At 37.9% G+C, this 23993-nt stretch overlaps 1 protein-coding gene across 3 annotated transcripts in view; it reads left to right on the forward strand.

Moving 5' to 3' along the window:
* The window catches only part of thsd7ba (thrombospondin, type I, domain containing 7Ba), a 168115-nt gene that overhangs the window by 110393 nt on the left and 33729 nt on the right, over positions 1–23993 (forward strand). For all 3 annotated transcript variants that reach the window (XM_067516850.1, XM_067516847.1, XM_067516849.1), the window contains exons 11-16: positions 3979–4094; positions 5399–5531; positions 6250–6353; positions 13965–14165; positions 21447–21713; positions 22237–22415. In XM_067516850.1, the coding sequence (XP_067372951.1) occupies positions 3979–4094; positions 5399–5531; positions 6250–6353; positions 13965–14165; positions 21447–21713; positions 22237–22415 (1000 nt within the window). The remainder of the gene's footprint in view (positions 1–3978; positions 4095–5398; positions 5532–6249; positions 6354–13964; positions 14166–21446; positions 21714–22236; positions 22416–23993) is intronic.

Raw genomic sequence — 23993 nt, forward strand, 5'->3', positions numbered from 1 at the left:
CAAAGCCCTGCATGTTGCTATTCATCAGTGTGTGGCGCTCTGTTGTCCTTTTAACACGTACAGTGTGTAAAACACGATAAGGGTTTCACTGTGTACATAAGAACATTACAGATTTGGCAGTGTGTACCAAACCTCATTTTAATACATTAAGACACAGACACACACTGCAAAAGCAGGTTTCCTTGAATGAAACAATAAATAAATAAATAAAATCAGGACATTTTAAATATGAGTCCAGATTCTGAGTCCTGATTCTGAAGGCTTTAACCAATATGGTTGAAATGCTTGAAAATTTTTCATATTTTTAAATTATTGTGAGGAGCTCAGGACTGATATGTGACTTAATAAAAGTGACCTCAGCAAACAGAAAGTGTACAATATGTTATGTTTTACTCTATATGATGAGTAATGGCCTATCTACACCGATCAGCCACAATATTAACAATGCCATGTCAATGTCATGCAGAGCAAAGGTCATCATGTCCACTCTGAGCAGTGTGCAGCTACACAGCCGCATACACAGCAAACTGTTAGCAGAGGTGGTAGAAGTACAAAAACAATAGTAAAAGTACTGCACCAAGAAAACAATGTATTGTAAACAATACTGATTACAGTTTACATTACTAAAAAAAAGGCGAAATTAACAAATTATACTAAAACCATCAGGTTGTATTATTAATAATATTATTATATGAAAATGTGGCCTGGGACTGAACCACTAACACTGTAATGGATGACTGCTTTACCAAAGATCATTGTTTAGATATTGATTTCTGAATTGAAACCTGGCAAATCCTATTTCATGTCTACGACAAAAAATGTCTCTGATACAATATGTCCAACAAAGCACAGTTTTAAAAAATATATATTATTATTATTCATTAAACGTACCAGCATCTGACATGAGCAGTGAAGTAAAATGCAGCTGCTTTATTTTGTTTCCCCTCTCTGTAGTATTGGACCAAATTACTGAGTAATTAATCAGTGACAATAATAATGCTTTGGTTTTGTTTCATGCTTTATGACTCCCACCATGCCTCTGTCCATTTTTGCAACCATCTGATAAATTAGCCTGCTCCAAGACATTTTACTATCAGTAGTGATTCCTTATTGCGGTGGTTGTGCTATATTCTAAAAGCTAAATCTCCTGTAGTTAAATGTCAAGTGTCTAGGTTTAGACTTAGGACCCAAGTGCATAACCACAAAGACAGTGATTAAAGACAGACAATATTACACCACCAGACCTACAGGGTGGGACAGCTTTTGTAACTAGACTGACTTTCGAACTTAACATGATAAATTATACTTTTTGACGTGGAAGCAATACAACATAACCAATATTCTGAAAGAATAATATACTTTAATATGACCAAGAAACATGGAAACCAATACATTACTAAAATATGTTGAGACTAGCATGGAAAACCTGGAGATTGGTACTAAACATGACAAGGTAACTTAACAGAAAACCAGATACTTACAGATAATAACTCCCGAAATAGTTACTAGAATGTCAGAATAATGCAGGGAAACTTCGAATTTGATTTCTAACAAGCCCACAAACATGCTGCAGTAAACTCTGCTGAAGTTACTTCAAACCTGCGACTCAAGGTAATACGGACCGGGAAAAATTAACTAATGAAGCCGATAGAATTAAAGTAGGCTGGTAGCCTGTAAGAAAAAAGTCAGAGCAGCAACTCTAAGAGCTAAAACTGATGGGTAACATGAAGTTAAATAACAGAAGAAACAAAGGAAAGGGTTCGCCAAAAACCTGAGGAACAAACAGTCAATACCAGGCAAGTGTGAACATGGAATGGGAATCTTCTTAACAAACATGGCATGGAAAGACTCTGTGGCTGAAGCTGAAAGAACAGGCTGCAGAGACTGAACATCCCAGCACCAAGTGACTGCAGGCAGTGGCATTATATACAACTGGTATTAGTGATCAACTCAAAAGATATGTGATTATCAGAGACACAGGAGTGTGTGTGTGTGTGTGTGTGTGTGTGTGTGTGTGTGTGTGTGTGTGTGTGTGTATGTGTGTGTGTGTGTGTGTGAGGCCAACTGAGGACTGTACATGTGTCATTAAGGGCAGAGAATGCAAAGAATCACAAAAAAAACAAAAGTCTAAAATATAACTCATGATAAGACAAGAAAGAGAAAGGTGCAACTTCTAATACTTCAGTGTATATCCCATTAATTGCAGTACTGTATATATTGTGAAAACTAGATTCTGTTGCTTTTAAAGTAAATCTTTATCCAAAAGAGGTAGTGATTAAGCTTTTCTAATTCATTAAATAATTGAAAACATTCAATTTTTTTCGATTATGTACATTGGCCTCTCTAATTTTAACTTAGTGATGAATATTTTCCTTCTAAGAGACATTTATGCTCCCAACTATGTCACAGTTGTCTGTAAGTCTGATTCCCTTATTCTCAGTGTACTGCACTATATTCCCTCAGCTGCTCCACTGCGTAGCCATGGCCTCTGGCATACATCATTGCAAAGAGAGAGAGGAGAGGAGAGATAAAGCTTGGGTAGGATGGATTTTATGTATCTTGCTTCCTTATGCTGTGGCATACTTTGATCTCATTCCTGTGCGTGCTGGCTTTCTGCAGTCAGTAGGATGTGGCACCATGCTGTGTCTCTAGTGAGACCTGGATCTAGTTTTGGGAAGAAGGAAGTCACTCCCTCTGCAACGAATTTTGGATGTGTGTGTGTGCGTTTGTGTGCTGGGGAAGGGGGTTGATGGGTGGGGGTGGAGTGGATGTTGATGAAGACATCAAAGCTTACAGTACATCTTATTTGATTTTACATAGCTGCAATAATCCTCTTCACTTCAAGGTTGTATGACACACAAAATGCAATACAGCTAAAGGGTCTATTACAGATACATGTTATGTAAGATTTCTGCTGAAGCCCAAATGAATAAAAATATACATTATCATTTTCTATTAAAACAAGGACATTGGTAACAGTCAGTGAACTGCTCCTTAAAACCTAGTAATGGTGTCCTTGGTGTGCCAGCAATGATTCATTGGTAAACACTTTGCTTATGCTCACTTTTCTCACGTTTAATTAGCAGTCCAGCTGTGGACTTTGATTGATTTCCCTCTCAGAACACCCAGCCCCCTCAGTGGCAACAAAAGACTACTATGGCTGCTCCTTGCATGTACAGTATAGAGGAAGATAAATCCTCTCACCGTCCTGTGATCCTGCATTTGTTTCTCTTCATTTATATTTCGACATCACATGATATTGATCTGTGAGAATTCTTTGATTTTTCTTCATCAAAACATGTACTGTAAGAATTTATAAAGTGAATATCTATGTTGGATTATAAGACACATTAGAAGGCAGAGACACATGCTGAAAACACAACTCTGGCATCTAAGCCTTTGTTAGCATGTTAGGAAATGATTTACCAGTGTACAGATCTTTATGAAATAGAGCAGCCTTAGCCTTAATGTGAATACATGTAGTTTTTGTTTCGAGTTATTGACGTCTACTCTCATGTGCTGGTTAGCTAGTTTAAAGGATTATTATAGAACTTTTTTGATAATAATATCCACCTGCAGCTGCCAAGTTTGGTGCACAGTCAGCTGATGATTTTCCTGGTTTTGTCATTATGAGCAGCACCTTTATCATTAGCTTTTGTTAATGCTGATGAGTTAAGCTTTAACTGGGTCTCACACTGAAAAAATAGGACCTTTGAATAGATGGATTTGTCTTTCCTTAGTGCAATACCTTTAACCTGGGAGGCAACTGAATATGTGAGAAAATTGTATATTTTTCCATCTTTTGCTTGAGTGTGCAGGCAGGGTGAAATGTAATCAGTCATGTGTTCTGGGGGGAGATGTATGATGTCAAGGACAGAGCAGTTGTTTTACTGCACTGTCCTGTTACCAGTGAGAGTCAGGGCATTTATCATTTATTGCCTGAGAGAATTTAGGACCACTGTTTGTCTGTATGCTTAGGTGTTCAGATTCTTCCCGTCCAGAAACCGTCCGGCCCTGTTTCCTCCCCTGCAAGAAGGACTGCATTGTGACACCCTTCAGTGAATGGACAGCCTGCCCTTCAGCCTGTGTGCCAGGTAGCTCTTCATATAAATTACTATTTTAATTTAGCATCATCTGTCTAATACTTAACAACAGGTACATTCCCTTAAAACCTCAAGTAAAGACTGAGTTAAAACCCTATTTTGTAACAGTAACAGGATAAATGATGTAATTGTCATTAAAACGAACTTTACAGTTTACACTTGAGCTCCTTCTGGTGGGGGGTGGGTGAGGGGCTGGGTTGGGATGCAGATTCCCTGGTGCTGCCCCGCCCAGCCACCAACGGCGACGCTGGTGCTGGTCCCGATAAAATGGGAGGGTTAAGGCAGGAAGGGCACCTGGCATAAAAACTCATGCCAATTCAAGGTGCGGAACAGCCTTCAGGCAACCCCTGAAGGGATAAGCCGAAAGCTGTTGATCTTGAACTTGAGCTTCTTCCACTTTACATGGTGTTTACCCTTTAACATATCTGTAGTACACATGACTTTCACGCAAGGATGACAAAAACAGTTAAAGTCTGTCCATTTGCAATTTAGAAAATGTAATATATTTAATGTTTGAAATATCTATTCTATCTATCTAGCTATTGAGAAATGACTTGAGGACATAATTGTCAAATTATTATAAAACAGTTGAGGCACTGTAACTATATTTAATTGTTGAAAAAAGTAGTTACAGTGAGTGTAATAAACCATGAAGCACCTAAAGTTTGGTGTAGAATTCCTGCAGAAACATTTTATTCAAATTGTTCTCCCCTCCTGTCTCCGGGGTACTGATTGATTACAGTGTTGAGTGTCTACATTAAGCTGACACATCAGGAGGAAAACAGATACTTTATGGAATTCAATATATGTGTTATAAGTTTCTTAGAAATCAAAAATGTATGTAATTAGTTTTAATAGAATTGAGCAGGCATCTCATCTCTGTAAATATGTTGTAGTCCATTGGGTCCGCTGATGATGCAATCACTTTGTTAATTGCACCATTTTAAATGTTTAGTAATTAGTGTTGTGTAATGAGCCTTGGAGCATGAACCAAATGAAGCCATTACAATGTGGTTTGTCCGAAAACAGGCTGCAGTGAAGTGGAGGACATCGCAGCCACAAGGGCACACTAATCAGGATGCGATCGACTTTGAGACCACTTGTTTTCTAACCATCTCTTCTTAATATTAGTCTGCATTAAAGCGATAATGTTTCTCCAGTTATTTGGTGTCCCGTAAATTATACAGCACAGTATCTCATCCATTTCTCTCAGTATCATTTTACTTTCTGTCTCTCGTGGAAAACATTCACTTAAATGTTCACATTTGGTGAAGATTGGGTTTCATTTTCAACAGAAAATGCGGCTGCCGCCACACAGTCTCGGTACAGGACCATAATTCAGAGGCCTGCTAATGGAGGTCAAGAGTGTCCCGACACACTGTATGAAGAGAGAGAGTGTGAATCACATCCAGTTTGTCCAGTATATAGGTAAAAGCACCATTTACACATTCTGCTTTTTCATTACCGATATTTCAATTTGCTGTCTATGCTTTATAAAAGTACAGGATCAAAAGAACATGTAGTGTGTATCTATTTTTTATTAACAGGTGGCACATAGGTCCATTAACCTTGACATATATTCATGTGTTTTTATATTGTTATTAACATTTGTTTCTATGTCATTTGACACATACTCTGATGCAGATTACAGTTATTAATGATAACATTGCTGCTAGTAGGTTAGATACATTTTATTAAGCTACATCCAATAAGAAAGGTCAGAGTACACTATTCATCAGCCACAGCATTAAATCCATGCAGGAGGTTTATTATTAAGTTGGACATGGGACAACATAAAGGCTCTAACTGGTCTGCAGCGACACAGGCACATATCAACAGGTTCAGCCCGGCAGCTACTACACGTGGCAGTTTCGGTAGTTTTTACCTGCTTGTGCAAAAGAGTTGCGTTTTACAGGAGAACAGTCTCACGTGCACACAGCAAAATGTGATGCTCTGTATGTTCTGAAACCTGTGGATCATCTGCAGCATTAACATTTTTCCCAAGCTGACCACTACATCTAAACCTCCAGGTGGATCAAATGTTGTGGGTGAACTGCGTTAAGGAGGATGCACGTTGGCTGTGGTTGATATCACCATTTATAAACCAAAAATCATATAAATGAAACTGTATTGTGTTTCTGTGAAGGTGGAGAACGCATAAGTGGCACACTTGTATGCTGGTTCCAGATTCGGTTCGACGTGGATTGAATGGACCTGGAGAAGCCTGTGGAAATGGTTTAGAAACAAGAGGCAAGTGTAATCCCCGATTCATTATATATTGTGCATGTCAGCTCACCATTTTAATCTTTGCTTTCCCATCTGTTTACTTTCTTTGCTTAATGAGATCTAATAGTCCTTCTAGATCTGCTCTTTAACAAGCATGTGATGGAAACACAAAAGAAAGAAGCAATTTGTCCAGAGGGTGTAACGAGATGAACCTTCCTGTTTGTTGTGTTGATGATCTCATCACAGCACTGCTTTCTTATTAATGGTTGCAGCAGTCAGATGGTCACAAGCACATCTTCACAACATCAGCAGGCTGAGAGAAATCTGCACAATTACACACAATATACACAGTCAAATGTGAAGTTTTTTAAATTGTTTAAATGCCTATAGTAGCCTTTCCAATAGTGTGTTTTTAACAAATCATGAATATGTGTTTCATGGCTTTCTGAGGTCGTAAAGTCTGAGTTCTGCCATTTGTTGCGCACAGATTAAGAGTGGAAATTCCCACACTAACGGAACAAAAGTCATTAATAATGTAAAACAATAAGAGCAAAGCTATGAACAGAAATCAGTCCCAATAAACAGAAACAAACCCTTTCCTCATGACTTGTAAACCAGGTTTTAAATGAAGCTGCAGTAACATGGGTTAGCAATTTATTTGTTTGTTTATTTTTCAATAATGGTCCAATGTATTCACATGAACCCACTTACTGTTAAATCTTCTGGCAGGAAGTGTTTTCCTTGCAGAAAAGATGCACATGCAGTGCATTACATTATCATTCATTATGAGTTTTTTTTTACCTTTTTTTTTATTTTGTGTTTTTGTTTATTACTTTTACAGCTATTTTTAGAAAAAAAATTTTATGTGGTTTGATTGGATGTTTGTCGTGGTGCCCATAAAACACACATATCTTACATATGATACTATACAATGAATGAATCTATGACATTCTATCTCTAGGGCTTCACTGCTTTCCACAGCCTTTTTCCAATTTTTAAGGGGCTTTATCTGTGTTGTCCGCAAAACTGTGGGTAAATAGGATGCCACCGCACACTGTGGTGCAGTATATTGCAGAATCATCATACAATCATTACTGTTGGCAGCATATTATAATTTTTTTTTTCATGTGCCTGGGATTACCACCCGGAACAATTGTCGCTCGATCAGTGTGTAAGTGTGTTGTTTACTAGTGAACTGTACAAACTCGTGTGAATTGTCCTTCATGGAAAATAACCGTTTATTATTGTAAAAACTCTTTTATTTTTTGAATGAAAGAAAATCTGGAGCCATGTGACCATCATCCTTGGCTCAGGAGCATTATACCAAATTAATCTCACCTGTGGGTGTGATGCCACTGCTATATGAGCACCGCTCACCCACACACAACCTAACCTCCCACAGAGCGACAATAAGTGGTTACGGGTTCATTTTCATTCATAAAACCATGGTCACGTACAGAAAATGTTGTTGTATTTTATTCAGTTATTTGAAAAGTGTACCGAACCAGCCACGGGGAGAGTGAGGTGGAATAGTCAATATAAACAGACTGGAAACCATACGTGCTAGTAACTGAAACGCAAACAAACGAAGTTAGTTTGTCTAGGTTAATGGTCCAACCATACACAGATATGTACGTACAGACTTAATATGTACTTAATAAAAAACATAAACAAACAAGAGCATAATCGAACCAGGCAGCCACAGCTTGGAGCATCAAACAAATGAAATGGATAGGCCTAACTAGGCATCTGCTGCCACACCAAGAACAGAAGATGAGACAGACGAAGAAGATGCCACATTCAAAATAGAATCTGGCGAAGGTTAACTAGGATGCCCAGTCAGCTGTATCACATACATCCTCCAAGGGAGACAAGGAGACTGCTATCTATAGCGCTGACAAGCATAGCAACAATACAGACACCTCTTAGTCATTAATTACACCATTTAAAGCACTGACATCTTGGTCGATTGCACTGACATCCTGTATGTTAATGCATGTTTCCAGATTTGGCTCATAACCTAGTACGGTAGCTGAGAACATACACAAAAAAAACACAACAGTGAGTTTAACTGTATTTTATAAATATGTCAATATGTAATTAATTTTAGAGTCTTATGTCTTTTTGGTTTTTCAATTTATCTTCTGCTGAGGTGACGCCATAGAAAAAGTTGCTGATGCTTCCACTAGCTCAAGTCTTTCGATACACTTCCAACTTGTTAAACCAAAAAAAAAAAGGGCCAAACTGCAGACACAACTGTTCTTGAGCACAATTTTTCTCCAAAGTGTCTGTTGTGTTTTACCTCTTTTATCCTTCTTCTGTTTTATGTTTTAAATGCCATGGTAATGTAGTGAGGCTTTTCCCAGCTGTCATTCTACCACCCACTGTGCCATCCAGTGGTGTAATTGTGAAAAGTTATTTGTGTAGCAAATTACTTAATGTGATGTAAATTGTTGTGCACTATGGCATTATTTGTTTTTTTACTTTTTACTATGGCTGTGGGTAATCAATTGTGTTGGGATAGGCCAGTCATATGTCTCCCTTCAAACTGAACAGGTCTCCACATTATTTGTAGTGGTGAACAGTATTATGTACTGTAATATGTTACTGAGTTAAATTATTACAGCTGTTGTTTGAGCTATGCAGTGGTGTGATACAGTTTAATGGCAGGTTCACTCAATGAGGTGGAATTATAAGTTTCTGAGTGCGGGAAAAAAAAACTGCCAGTGGCCCAAATCATTAAAAAAGCCAGGATGCTAATTAGTTCATTTCATACTTGTTTATAGAAGAATCAGAAACTAGCTGTTGTATCTAATTTGACTCTGGTGAAGTTTTCAGCAGCTGCCTCAGGAACTTTCTTGTATTTCTGCTTTCACTTCTGCTCACTTTATTTTGAAATATAATTATGAGTGACATTTCTCAAGTGAGTTTCTATGACTTTTTGGTGAGGATAGAAAAAGTGTCTGTAGTGTTCCCAGGTTAAGAGCAAGCCTCATTGACCTTTAGAGCTTCCAATTTGAATATGATTAGAAAATGGCTAAGTTAAATACCTGTGACATTTCAGAAACTGAAGTATGAGCTTGGAATTTGCAATAGGTAGAAAACATAGAATTTAAATATAGTTTTTAAACAACAAAGGATTTATCCTGAGTTTGCTTTCACTTTGTGGATGCCTGCACCATTTCAACGAAAAGGACACATAAATGTCAAATTAGGGGAATAATTATGACTGAATAATTGAGCTTAGGGCCACATTAGTGGCACAAAAACTTTGAATAAGGGCAAATTAAAGATTTAATAACAGAAAGTTATAGCACAAGTTACTCAGTTATTTTATTCAAGAAACTTGAAAAATGCTGCATTATCCTTTATATGATATCATCCACCAACAGCCAGCCACCTGGTAATAATACTCCATTTTATCAAAAGGTATTTATTTTAACTTTATGGTTTACATTATATATTTTAGTATTCAAATATTCAAATAATGTAAACTAACTCTTTGTTGCTTCTCTGTTTAAAATGTAGGATTTATTTATTTGTTGACAATATGGTATGTTCACAATATTCAGCAGTGTGTTATTTTCTATATATCCATATTCACATCCTGTGGTAAAGATTACTAAGATGATATCCACTTTAAATATTTGTGTATTCATTTTGTAATAAATTCAAAAACGAACAAGCAAGTTGTGCTGCATTATCATGTCAGACATTCAAACTGTTCCAATGCAAAAGACATTTTATTCAGTGGCATCTTGTAATATGTATTAAGTTGCAAAGTTGAATATAAAAAAAAATTATGTCTTGAAAATTTTTAAGGCCAGATAATATTTAAGTATTGGAATTACTGTACATTTTTCCGCACTTCAACAAAACCATTTTTTGTTATACAAGTCATAGATCTAAAAACAATCTTCTTCCGACATACTGTATTGACAGTGGCCTGTTACAGAGAAAACAAACAAAAAACAATTGCAATTCAGCTAGAAATTAAAATGTAGCCTTGAAATCACAACTTGATAGTATGAATTCCCCTAAATCTTTACTTTCTAAAGACAGTAAGGGGGTAAGTAAGGGACAGTGTCATTAAAGGTCTTGGCTATGGAAATGTGTGAAAAGGACCTTTTAGTCCTATTTTACTGTAATAAAGCCTGAGAAATATTTTAAGTACAAGCGGTACTGCACAGTTCTCATCAGGTCACAATCAAATAATTTGGCACATTTTGTTCAGCATAGGTGAAGCCCCACAGAAACATTCAAAGCAACCACACCGCTTTAATATAGCCGTGTTCACAGCAGTCAAAACTTAAGTGCAGCAACAGTTAAGAGCGATGTGAAATAAACCTTCTGACTAATACATGCAATCACTTAGTAAGCCACAGAGGCTTGCTGGGTAAGACTTGCGTCATCTGCTACTGTATGTTTGCTGAATAATTTACAGAAGCAACAAATATGGTACTGGTCAGAAATCTGTTACAGTTTGATAAGAATAAATCATTAAGTCACCATGTTGCATGTGTTTAATTTAAATAAATTATATATGATCTGGTATTCAGTATAATTAATCTGTTATAAAGTATCACTTTCAAACAAGTAAGTAAAGAAAATGATTATTTTTACTAGATTGGGAAACACACGAGAAACCTTTACTTATAAAGCCAATGTAAATATGTACCATAAGTACATTTTATTGTAACACAACATATTCATTAAAAATATGTAAAGGAAAAAAAGTGGTTTTGTATACTATGATCCTATCAATCCTGTCACGTCCTGTCAATCCTGTCAAGTCTGTCAACGTGTAGCTTTTAGTGGTCATGCAGATGGGGCCATGCAGAGTAATGCTGTGCTGTGTGATTGTGGCCACAAACATCCATTGAAAGTGTGTAACTGCTTAGTTTGCATCTGCATCTGTTTTCCATTTGAATGTTTCCATTGACACTGTTTGTATTCATGCCGCGTCCAGACATCTCTGAATGACTGGATTTACCATATTTGCTTTAGGAATGGAAATATGGCTGTGTATCAACATAAGGTGGATGTAAATGCAACAATCCATAAACACTGTATCATGTTAATTGAAGTGAACTCGTAACTTACTGTTGTTTGACCCATAATTACAAGTGTAAGTAGTTTTTTCCCTTTCTTTTTAGTATTATCTGTGACAATTTGGCTGAACTAAATCCATCTGAGAGGCAACACTAATCACACAACCATTGTAGAAACCTCTTTTTCTCCTTGAAGTAACATAAGATTTTGTTTGCCAAGTTGCCCTTCTTGGGAGAAGTACAGGGAATTTATCAGAAATACTGTTTTACTAGAAGTAACATGTAGCCCTGAGAAACTGGTAGATGGCTTGAAATAATGAAACATTTAAATAGGAGTTACAGAGTAGTTTGGCCTAGTCAGAACCAGTCAGATTGTTGGATGCACTGAAAACCTTGGACTCAGGCTTGTACTGTATTAGACTGATGGCCAAGGTTTAGAAACAAGCATGGGATTGGGATAGTGGTTTACAAAGCCAATATGCCCTTGGCTTGAATAAATGCTTCCTCCACCATCTCATGGTCCCATGTCGAATGTAAGGCTGCATGTTTAATGAATGCTAATGTCTGAGCAAGTGTAGAATGAAGTGAGGATTGTGGTACATATACTGACCTGCTGCCGGGGGTCACAGATAAGCAGCATTAAATTAGAGAAGATGAATGCTAACCTTGCCAAAAAGGAAACATTTCACTAAACAAGGCATGCAGCTCTAAACAATGTGTGTGTGAAGTTGTTGCTGATAACTTTGTGTGAGCAATGAGCTAATCGATTTCACACTAACTACAATACACTGTGACTAAACCGAGCCAACTTGTGGCTCTTGCCCAGCTGAATGTGTCATATCCCTCCCTGTGCAGTACTGGAGCTGTTTTGCGATATAATTCAATATAAAATGAGTCATGCTGATGATCTTTTGCTGCAGGAGAAATGTGACTTAATAGCAACAATGAATCCAATTTACATTACACTTCACGAGGCATCGCATAGAAGAACATTACACAAGCAGAATGACTGAATTAACATGATAGGGGGGGGGGGGGGGGTATGGGTGAAAAAACATATTATTATAGAGTAATGATAGAAAACGTAATGTTCTGACCTGGACTGATTGAAGTGGATGTATCTATGGAAATTAAACGTGACAGGGATTCTTACAGAATTTTCCTCTTTTTATCTCAACGTCTACAACATTACCCCAGAGATTTTTTTAAACCTGGAGTGTGACAATCCTCTTTAAAGCATGTCCTTTCAACTGGCCCTCAAAGATGTTCACCTTTCTGAGTACCTGTATAATTAAAGATGATCCCTGTCAGTGGCAGATATATTGTGACAATAATTGTTACCATTTGCGAGAGGAGATGATGTTAAAGGTCGCACAAATGGGCGACGGCAACCAGAGGCTGGAATAATTATGTTAAAAATGCATGGCTCCCACTTCAAATCAGAATGTCAGTACTTGCTGAGCTGGACTCTGCTAATAAAAGACACTGGGTATGACAGAATGGGGTTGTCACTGGTGGAGTTGGTACTAGTGAAGGTAAATGGACAGAACTAAATGCCAACAGGGAAAAACACTATAATTACTCCCAGTGGTAGTAATTGTTCTATTATCTGTTAATAATGTTTTGTTTTCTAAACAGGTTTGTTAAAATGGCAAATAAATTCATATTTAAATGTTCATGACAATAGCATCACGTATTCATACAAACATACATTGGACAGATACAAGTTGTTTTTTTTTTGCATTGCCTTGGTTGTGAATGTTACATAAAGGCAAATTAATAATAGCTATCGCCTCCTTTGCAAGTGCCTTTGTAGAGGCTAAGTATGTAAATGACCATCCCACACATTCTCTGCAGACGTGTAGAAATCCAACAGTTTTTTGTCAGAGGGCAAAATTTAAAAGTCAAATAGAAATCAATAAAATGGATTAAAGGCATGTTTGTAGATCAGTGAATCCTCAAAGACTTTGAGGGTCTGAGAGGAGGGTAAGGTTCCTTTACTCGTAACATTGCTTTACTTACAACATGCAAGAGTGTGCATGCATGAGACAACACTGTATTTTAACACTGTTATGCCCTTTGTAGTGTGTGTGTGTCTGTCCTAGGAGCTACTGTCCATTCAACTGATCATGTCTATCAGTGCCACCAAAGCTACAAAAGTCTCTTTCTCCAGTTCATCCCTTAGCTAACAGACTGTGCAAGCACAGTGTCTTCAAACTATTTTGGCTTCTTTTCTTTTTTGTTAGTTTTTTGACCCTTTATCGATTCAATGAAAAATCATATAGATTGCAGATTTATATCAATGTATGAGGCTAATTGCCTTGTGGCTGTATCTATTGTGTGCACAATGTAAATATTTCTATTGTTTTGTGTTGTTTCTGAATACAATATTCTGAATACAACATTCTGTCAAAGGTATTTAGCATCCATACTGATTTGTTTTTATGAATGTCTTGGTTTTATTCAATAGATTGCAGTTTTCAAAAGACACTGAAAAAGGACTGAATGAAATTGTTAACAGGGCCTAACAGGTGTGCATTTTCTGTACAAATGGAGCGACGTTTGTGACTCTCCGTGTTTGCAGGTGTCAGTTGTATTGGAGAGAGAGGAGAGAGTGGTGAGCCAGCCAATATGTCAGAATGCCTGCGATGGGCTGGCCCCTTGCCTCCTCAGATCAGAGAGTGCCGGCTGGCTTGCAAGGATGACTGCACTCTAACTGCATGGTCCAGATTCTCTGAATGCACTGGATGTGGCAGTTCCCGAAGTCGCAAGCGTTCACTCACAGGTAAAGGCTCCACTTTCATTCACAGATTGTGAACTAGAGATACTACTCAAGACAACAGTTTTGTCTTTGTGAAAAGAATGTACTAGTACAAATAAGCCCCTTAAGGCAAACAATTCCGGCATAATACATTGCCAGGACTTAGACCCTTACAGATGGCATAGGAGAGAAATAAAATGAAACAGTGATAACACTTCAGGAAATACATTAGAAAATTACATTCAATCTTTTATTTTTCAGCATCTTGGCATTTTTCAGCTGAAAGCTGTTTTCACCTTTATGAAGGAGACTTTTCTGTAGGATCTTGGATTAGACTGACTTAGTTTTAGTTTTATGTACCTAATAAACCGACAGATCGACTGATCGAAAATTCAGGAATAAATTCTACACTGGCAAAATCAAATAGACTCAGTTTGTCCTTTAAATGTAAAATCTACATGCAATGAAAAAAAAAAAAAATTCCAGGAATTATTCACTGGTTGAAGATTAAGAAGAATGAAGAAAATAGAAATCAGTCACTATCACTCACTGGTCCTCTGTCCTTTTCTGTTTGGTGTAAATCACTGCTGAGCAGGTAACGTTAGCAGAGGGAGGTGCTGAAAACACAGCATCCACAAGAACTTTATCAGTTTTATGAGACTGTGGCTGAATGTTATTGTACAAACTGCTTTCGTTTTAGTCTGTTCATAGTGATTAGAGATTAGCGGACAAGCTTTCTCTCTGTCACACATAGTGATGGTGGATGGGAGACTGCGGGAAAGCTGAAAATATTGCTTCTCTGCATTTTCTAACTTGTTCAGTGGGTGTTGTAATAAACTATGTTTATTGGCTTGTTACTCATCGAGCATATATTGCGTGTTTAACCTTAGCTGGGCTCTTTCTGTCCACCTGCAGCTCACAACCTGTTCACCCTCTCTTGTCATGCAGCACAGTCTCTCTGGTCTGTGTGGAGCTCAGCTCCACCCTCGGTCACGCAGACACACAAGAAAGACTGCAGCAGCAACCATCGCTGCTTTTTTCAAGTGCTAATGAAATGTTGAGAATCAGTTGACATTCCCACCTTGTTCCACTTGCTCATTCACACGCTGGCTCTGTCAAGCCTGTTTAGGTAACAATCTTTGGTACTGAATAACAAAGCATCATTTAAAACTTGATAGAATCAAAGCAGTTTAGTCAGATCCATAAAAGTTATGAAGTTTGATAACCAGCCTATGCCTGGGCATCATTAGAATATTAGTTGCAGTTTTAAATAGAATCTCTAGTTAAAATGTCTACATCATGGTCCAGGTTCTTAGCAGTTTTTAAAATTGTGGGGATAGTGTCAGATGTATTTGATAAATTACAAAAAATATTAAGACTCCAGGTCTAAAAAGTGGCCAGAGCTTGTTGTTGGCACAGGTTTGAGAAGGCATATGGTGGGTAAGTGGGAGCTCAGGGGGGTCTGCAGTGTCAAAGGTAAATGTAGGAGTGTTTATTGTAATTATATAATAATTATTATTCTCTTAAGCAAGAAAAATATGTTGCTTCATGTGTGTGATGTGACACTAAATAGATTAACGTCACTCACAATTGTATTTACTGTTCTTGCTGTAGCCTTTCTCTAATCTGCAATATGGGCAGGTTCGAGAATGGCCTGGTATTAGCGCTGTAATATTTGGTCAGAGGTCCATGTTGCTATCCCAGCATGCATTGTTGAGAGCATGCTGGTAGAATAAGTGAATAATGTGCTTGATGCACAGGCTTCTTTGCCTCAATGGCAACCACTGCCAGTGTGAGCTAATATGATCCTTGGCAATGGATTTACATTGTGGAAATTATTATTTTCAACAATTGTTTGTAATTTTTAACTGATCGTTATATTGAATTACTTATATTGAGTAAATTACCAGATGATAAAGATCAAAAACCTCGTTCTCATATCACCATAACACTAATTAAAATCTCATTTTCAAAAAGCACTTTCCCCTTGTCAAGCCTGAAAACTCAAATGACATCTATTTTGTATTTTGTTCAAGACATTTATCTTAAGGTTAATAACATAAAAATGTATTAATTTATAAAAGATAAACAGGAATGTGTGATGAGTGTTTTTTGGTCATTCAGATGTTAAGTTCCATAATAATTTTTAACTGAGTTTGTTTGTGTGTCTATAAAATGATTTAAATACACCATCCTGTTTTATATTGAGCCATTCAAAATTGCTTGGGCAATCTTCTTTATCAAACGAAGCTCATGTGCAGGATTTTGACCTTATTAAGACAATTCCATATTTCTAAGGGTCAATTGGTTATCTAAACTTGATATATTACATTTGTGTTTTTTTGCTCAGTTTTATCATTACTCATTTTGTGTTCACAGTTATGGCACACACAAGGCGACCACTTCATCTCTCTTCTGTTCTTATCGTGTTTGTCTTTCTCAGCCACTGTTCATAGCACTACGGAAAATATTCCGGTATTTGCCACAACTGGAAACACTGACTACACCGTCTTTTCTTCATTGAAAAAGTTGAGCTTTCTTTTATTAGCACAGTTGTTATCGGTGCAGCATGTTCCTCATTTGCGGAAAACGGCTGCAGCTTTTCATACACTATTTAACACAGTTTTGTCCATCCGCTTCCGTTTTCTGTTACTGTAACTTTCTACTGCCCCTGTAGTGTTATGTCAGGTTTAAATTAGATCTCCCACTGCCTGTAATCCCTTATTTCAGTGCAGATGGTTAAATCTGAATAACATGCTGTGGTTGCAGACCAAGCTGGATACTATTTGTCTTCATGAATATTTGATCTGATGCCAGAGGGGTTGTAGTAAACATACCCTGTCTACTTCTATGATGCTCTTAGAATCTAACACATGAAAATAGGCCTTAGCTCAATGTGGACTGTTTGTGGGGAGAAGTGTGTGCCTCAGTTCAATGGGTCATAATACCCATAATAGAAGAGAATAGAATAGTTAGAAACTCTTTTATGACCATTTTTAAACATAATACATTTATTTAAGGTTGTTAGTCACATCTCTTGATAGGGAAGAAAACCTCTGTGGATTTATTTAAGTACAGGGTTAAGAAAGTTTGATTACACAGCTATGAAAAGCCCCCTTGAGACATATTACAGTATCATTATATTATACAGTATAATTCTATCATATACTACATCTTTAAAGAGAACATCAATTTGAAGGTCCAAAATGCTGTTCAGCTGAAGTGTGTCTCTGGGAATCTTTTGAAGTGGATAGAAGAATAGTAAATTAAAGTCAGCATATGTCAGTGGACTTAAGCCGGCTAAAGCTAAATCCATACAGAGAACGTTGGTAAGTATTGATGGTATGAGCACAATTGACCTGTATGGAGACAAAGGTAGAATTTGGCAGATGTACTGTATATACTACATGGAATTTATTTGTATAATAATAAAATAATAAAACTTTTTATATCGTTACAACTGCCACTTATTCAACATGCCAGCAGTGGTTTAATAGAAGACAGACAAAAAACGAGCTGCCACACCGCAGCACCTGAACTGTTGACTGTGTCAGACACCGGACCCTGATTGCTCATCTACACACACAGCACTTTAAATTTGTACACATTTGCTGTTATGTTATAAGCTTTATTACTGTCATTATTGGGCTCATATAGTACAGTACATATGTGCACACATGTTTCAATGAGATTCTTTTCGGTTGGATGTGACCTGTAAACCTCCACTGATAGTCGTTCAGGCGTTGTCCACCTCCACTGGCTTCTTTCACTTCAAAGGAGCAGCGGCTCTACTCTTAGGTCCGAAATTGCTCTGGAAAAACGTATTTCGGCTGCTTCTTCTCACGATTTCATTCATTCGGTCAGAACCTAGAGCTCATGACATGAGGGTTGGAATTGAGTAGTAAATTGAACGCTTTGCTTTCTGCCTCTCCACAACAGTTTGATGCAGTGTTTGCCTTACTGCTGATGCTGCACCAACCCGCCACTCTCACACTTCATTTAATCCTCATTCAAGACCAACACCCCAAAATACTTCATCTCCTGAACTTGGGGCAGCAGCACAACTCCAAATTCTGAGTTGTTATCATGTAAAAGATTACGTTACTTTAGCTTGTAATAATTTAACAGAAGTAAACGTTTTAGTCTGTTTTTAGTTTTTTCTCTTAACACTTTTTTCTTACCTATAATAAAATGTATAGGAGGTGTATATCATGCTTTACTGAAGACATTGCAGTCATGTGCATCCTGATCCTTCTTTCCAGCAGTTCAATTTTATTTTTTAATGCTTTATACTGGATTTATCACATGTGATGTACACTACTATAGAGAGCAGAATTATGACTGACGTGACCACAAACAGCTTCACCAAACAGTGATTTATTTCTATTGACTCTTAAAGAATTGCAAGTCGAGTCCAAGTTTATACCTATGGTTAAAGTTCCCTCTCCTTGATAAACCCTACTCCACTGAAACAAACTTGGCCTGGCTGGATTGTAAATGCTCATAAAGAGCTTTTCTCTAAAACACTTTTCAGTGCTTCTTGACATTTACCCATCAACAGAATTGGCATGCAAGGTGCTTGCCTGACCCATAGGAAGCAACTTGAGGTTCAGTGTCTTGCCCAAATATCATTAAACATGTAGTGAGGAGAACTCAGGGGCAGGAGACAATGGCTCCATCAATTGACCTACAGCCAAGTTTAGTTGTCTACCACTGTCAGAAAACATCTTTTTGTCTGCACAGTTTTCACAAACAGATATTCATGAATAGAGTCAGCAAAACATTTAGGTTATGTAACCTGTCTTGCAAACCTAATTTCCTATAATTAAAGCAAATCATGAAGATGTAAAATGAAATGTTTCTGCAACAGCAGTGTGTCTAAAACAGTCGCCACGTTTGTTTTAGTGTGTAGAAATTGAAGTCAGTCCAGTGAGAGTCCAAGATGTGGTAAACTCAACCAATCAAGGTTAATGTTGGAAAGGTTAATGTTGGCATTTCACTAAAGGGGAGATTAAATATCTATTGTCTGTCTGTTGTTATCATTCAAGCTAATTTATCCTTGGCCTCGTCAATAGGACAATGTCCTTTCACTCTCTGCATTTATACAGTTGCTCTAAGGTTGTTGTGTAGTGATGCAGTACAGTACAGTTTCATGCCTGCTAATGGTGGATCAACTCATATATAAATGTACATATAATTGTTAAAAAAAACGTTGGATTGTAGAGAATGTTCATGGTGCCTGTAGCACTGTGTGTTGCTATTGACATTAATGTAGCTGTCAAAGAGAAGTGATGTTGCACTGGTGCTTTTCAATCAACCACCAGCAGTGGATTAAATTGAACAGATTGTTGGTGAACTGTAGCACAACACTAGGAATGTTTGCAATCTGACGCACTTCGGGAACAGATGGGATGCTCAGTGGACACGCAGGAGGCCAAGACACCGAGGATCTCTAAAACAAATTGGGGTGGCCATGTATGGCAGGATTACCAAAACTGTAATGCAACTGTTTCACCTGTCAGTGAACGTGTGTGTGTGTGTGTGTGTGTGTGTGTGTGTGTGTGTGTGTGTGTGTGTGTGTGTGTGTGTCTGTTTGTGTATGTGTGTAAATTAGTGTGTTTGTGTGTCTGTGTGTGAGAGAGAGATTTTTGAAACCTAAATTAAATGAAAAATAATAATAACTGATCAGAGATTAAAGGTTTAGTATCAGTTTCCCCGTGTGACCAAAATACTGTTCTGAGATATTTCTATCCTCCAAAGTTTTGCAGTACATTTTTTAGGATTTATTAAAAGCCCTAATGCTTCAAACTCCAAATGATCCAGCTTGGTTAACTTAGATTGTCTTTCCATGCTATGAACTGAATGCAAGCCCTGCACGAAGCAAGTGGTCTTTTCAAATGCATTATTTACTTACTAATGAAGGGACATTGAAAGTGGCTCTTTGCTTAACAATGTACTATAGCAATGCTAATGTGTTGATGACAGGAGGATATTTATAGCTGTTGAGAACAGAACATCATGACTAATATAATACTACTCGATGATGTGAAGCAGACAATCAATCGTGAGGAAGATTTTTGAGCAGTTGGACAGTTTGACAGGCTGTATCTGCTACTTGTCCAGATATTAAAGCTGACAGTGTCTGACGGGAGCACACAGATTCAAGCTGCTGTTTTACTGTTCTGCTCAAGCTCAGCTTTTAATACCCATCAAATGTCATGAACAGCAACACTTATCTGAAACTTACTGTACTGTGAGCTCTAATAACCGTACTGGAGGTGTCTTAAACAACACTTTTTGCTATCAGACAATTGTGTGAATCTATGTAGGAACAATATTCACTAGGAAAGATGTAATTATAGCACTTTTTCACAAAACAACTACTAAGTTTACAGCATTAGATGTTTGAGCTGGAGCTTGGAGCTTACACTTGTCTGGCCATTTCTCTGCTATTGACAACCCATAGATTAAAAGGACGTCTATGCAATGTTGATCATTAATAATGGACAGCAAACACTGTGTGCAGGTGAGAAGTCATGGATCAAGGAGAGGCAACGTGCCTCAGCAGAAATGTTTAAGGGGTAAAAATGTATGTTTTTATGATTCTTCCTCAGTTGCTGAGCACTCAGCTGCGGCACATTTATTCGTCTAAGCACACTATGCTTTAGTAAACAATAGTACCTTATATTTGCATGGAAATGACATGGACATGACAGGTCTAACTTTCAGAGCTCATAGTTGTTATGACACGACACTGATAATAAGTGTGCACCACCCCCTTAAGTGGCTTCACAATAAAGAAATTTAATACAATTTAATATGCATTTACTGTACATTAAATAGGGATAATAATTCTCTGAGGTCACTTTTGAATATGCACCACACAAGGAAAAGTGCTTTCTTGCCACTGATCATGGTGAGCTTTTTTTACTGATTATAATTTGTTATGCTCATTTCCAGTAGAAAGAGCAGAGTAGTAGTAGTATTGATAGTCAAGTGATTAATGAAATATAAATCACCAATCCAACTTGTCTTTTTTTGTCATCTTTAATGTTTGTACATTTTATGACAATACAATATATAAGCCAATTGTTTGAGCCTTCTTTGTATTTCTAGTTCAATTAATACATTTTATTCAATGTTGTTTCGGCTCTCTATCACCTGATCAGTGGATTTGTAAATCTAACGATAAATCTATTTGAACATTCAGGCAACACATCAGACAAAGTTAGCGTCAAGCCCTATTCGTACAGTGTTTCTTAGTCACTCAGGGCTCACATATTGTTTTGTCCATTTTCTGTTCAGGTCGCAGCAAAAAAAAGGAGCAATGCCTGAATGAGAAGTTGTACCCACTGGAGGAGACAGAGACATGTCCCTGTGATGAGTTTTTATCCCAGCCTTATGGGAACTGGTCAGCTTGCATCCTCCCTGATCGTTCAGTCCCAGGATCCCTGCAGAGCTGGATGAGCCACAGGGAGGTAAAGGAGTGTGGCCAAGGTCTGCGATACCGAGCTGTGGCTTGTGTTGATCAGCAGGGTCACCTGGTCAACCCTACACTCTGTACAGATTCAGGTAAGACAACAGTAAAAGAATGATATAAAAATCACATTTTTGTTATTGTTATGAAGCAATGCGTCAAATGAAAGCAACATACAGTATTTAGTAAAGAATATCAGATATAATCAAATCTAAAATCATGCTATCAGTGATACTGTAATTGCAAGGTCATATTCTAGGTGGTGGTTAGTTTGCTACATTATTATCATATTTCTCTGAATATTTACAGTAGTTTCTTTGTGAAAGACAGTTGAGTGAAAAATGATTAGGCCAATTAAGTCACCCAGAGACAGCTAAAAAGTAGTATACAGTCTAAAAACCCCTAAGCAATTTCACTATTCCATGTTGGCCCAGTGTAGAAATGAGAAACTCATTAGGCAGATAATTAGCCCGTGGAGTCACGGTGAGCAAGTCCAAGGTCCAGCGGAGGGCAGGCAATTGGCATGCCTTTCTGATTTTATTAATGCGATCCTAACTGTAGCCGCTGACCAAGTCTAAATCAGGCCTCCCCCGTTTGTCTGCCAATGTTCAATTTCAGGCTACGTGGTGGAGATTTGCCACATCCCTTGCCCCCTAGACTGTAAGCTCAGTGACTGGTCTGCCTGGTCAGCCTGCAGTGCATCCTGTGGCAGCGGATTGAAGATCAGGTCCAAGTGGCTCAGAGAGAAAGCTTTCAATGGGGGACGCCCATGCCCTAAACTGGATTTGAAGAACCAGGTAAGACATGCACCGGTTATTTTAAATATACAACACTGTGTATAGTTGATGGAAGGGGAACAAATTATAGAAGGTAACTGTGACAGTGCATTGATATTATTAGCCTGTGGACTCACACAGGTTTTCTGCAGATTCTTTGAGCCATTTTTGAAGACTTGCCCTCCCACAGCTTACGAACATTAGAATTATGCTTTTCATTTGCACATTGAGACAGACCACACACTTGACCTCTAACCATTTACACTGTTCTCAAGCCACTTCTTCACTGACTTGATTGTGTCCAAAAACATATAGAGTGTAGATGGGGGTAACGTCATGTTTACCAACAACTGTATTAGATGAGCCATGCTAATATTAAAAATATTAGATTTGCCAAATCTAAGAGCACACAGCATTCTCTAACAGGGCGCATGGTGTGTGAGGTAGTTTGCATCTTAATTTTTTCACACATGTCCAGTATGTCTCTTGGAATATGTTTTCCTCCAGCCATGATTGGGTTGCAGTCCACTGCTGACACATAAATACACAGTGGAGCTGTTGTATTCTGATCACATTTCAATGACAAGGTTTATGCCCATCAGCCATCGGGACTATTGGGTGACCTGTTCATTTTCTAGTGTCTTCAGTCAGAACAAATCCTTTGCCTTGCAAGAAATGCCCTTTATATATTAAAGGAAAAACAGGGCCATGCTAAATAAGAAAAAAAGGAACGTGAGGAAGAAGTGGACAGATGGGATCTTTTGATATTCCATAGTGAGGTTTTCTCCATAGCTATGAATATTTTGTGACTGCATATTTCTCATGGGGTCATGGTTTAAAGAGGGGTGTGAAGTGTTTTATGAATGCTGCCTGTATGCTTGAATGAGCTTGAAAGGACACTTTAGTTTTGGAGGTCAGTATGAAGATGAGACATGACTGTGTGAAAAATATTATAGTCTGTTCTAGTGGAGCTTTGTGTACAGATGGTTAAGTGCCCACTAACAAGGTCTATATGGCCTCTGTCGAAATGCCCTGTAATAACCCCAGCCACTGAAACTGCAGCTTGCTGTTGCCAGTGCCTTCGCAAATTTATCCTGAGGGTAACAAGGGCTCATTGTCAACATTATTAAATTGGCCATTTAAACTGAAGTACATCTGCCCTTGGTGTGGAGTGGAAGGATACTATAACCTGTTCTGTAGATCAATACGTGTAAAAGTGCAAGATTACTTGTCCCTAGTGTTAAACTAGGACATTCCTGGATGGCTACAATTAACTTCTCCAAAAGCAGTTTTTCAATGAGCCAGTGTGCTTCACCTTGTACTGTACACATTTTCTTCTTAGTATACTTCATTAAATCCCTGTTAGGAAGCGATGTGACAAACCTATATTCTAATTTCTAATGACCAGCCCTTCTCTCCCCCCACGAGAGTTTGGTCTCTTTTTGCCCGCAGTGAACTACTCTCTAGCCAAAGTCTGGTCTCGCTCCCACCAGCAGATGTTTTACCTCAAGCCGCGGCGAGAAGTGACTGACTTGACAGAGATGAAATTTACAGTGCACCACAACTCATCCTCTCCTCACATGGTTGAGTGAGCAAGAA

Source organism: Channa argus, chromosome 9 (assembly GCF_033026475.1).
Source record: "Channa argus isolate prfri chromosome 9, Channa argus male v1.0, whole genome shotgun sequence".
Lineage (NCBI taxonomy): Eukaryota > Metazoa > Chordata > Actinopteri > Anabantiformes > Channidae > Channa > Channa argus.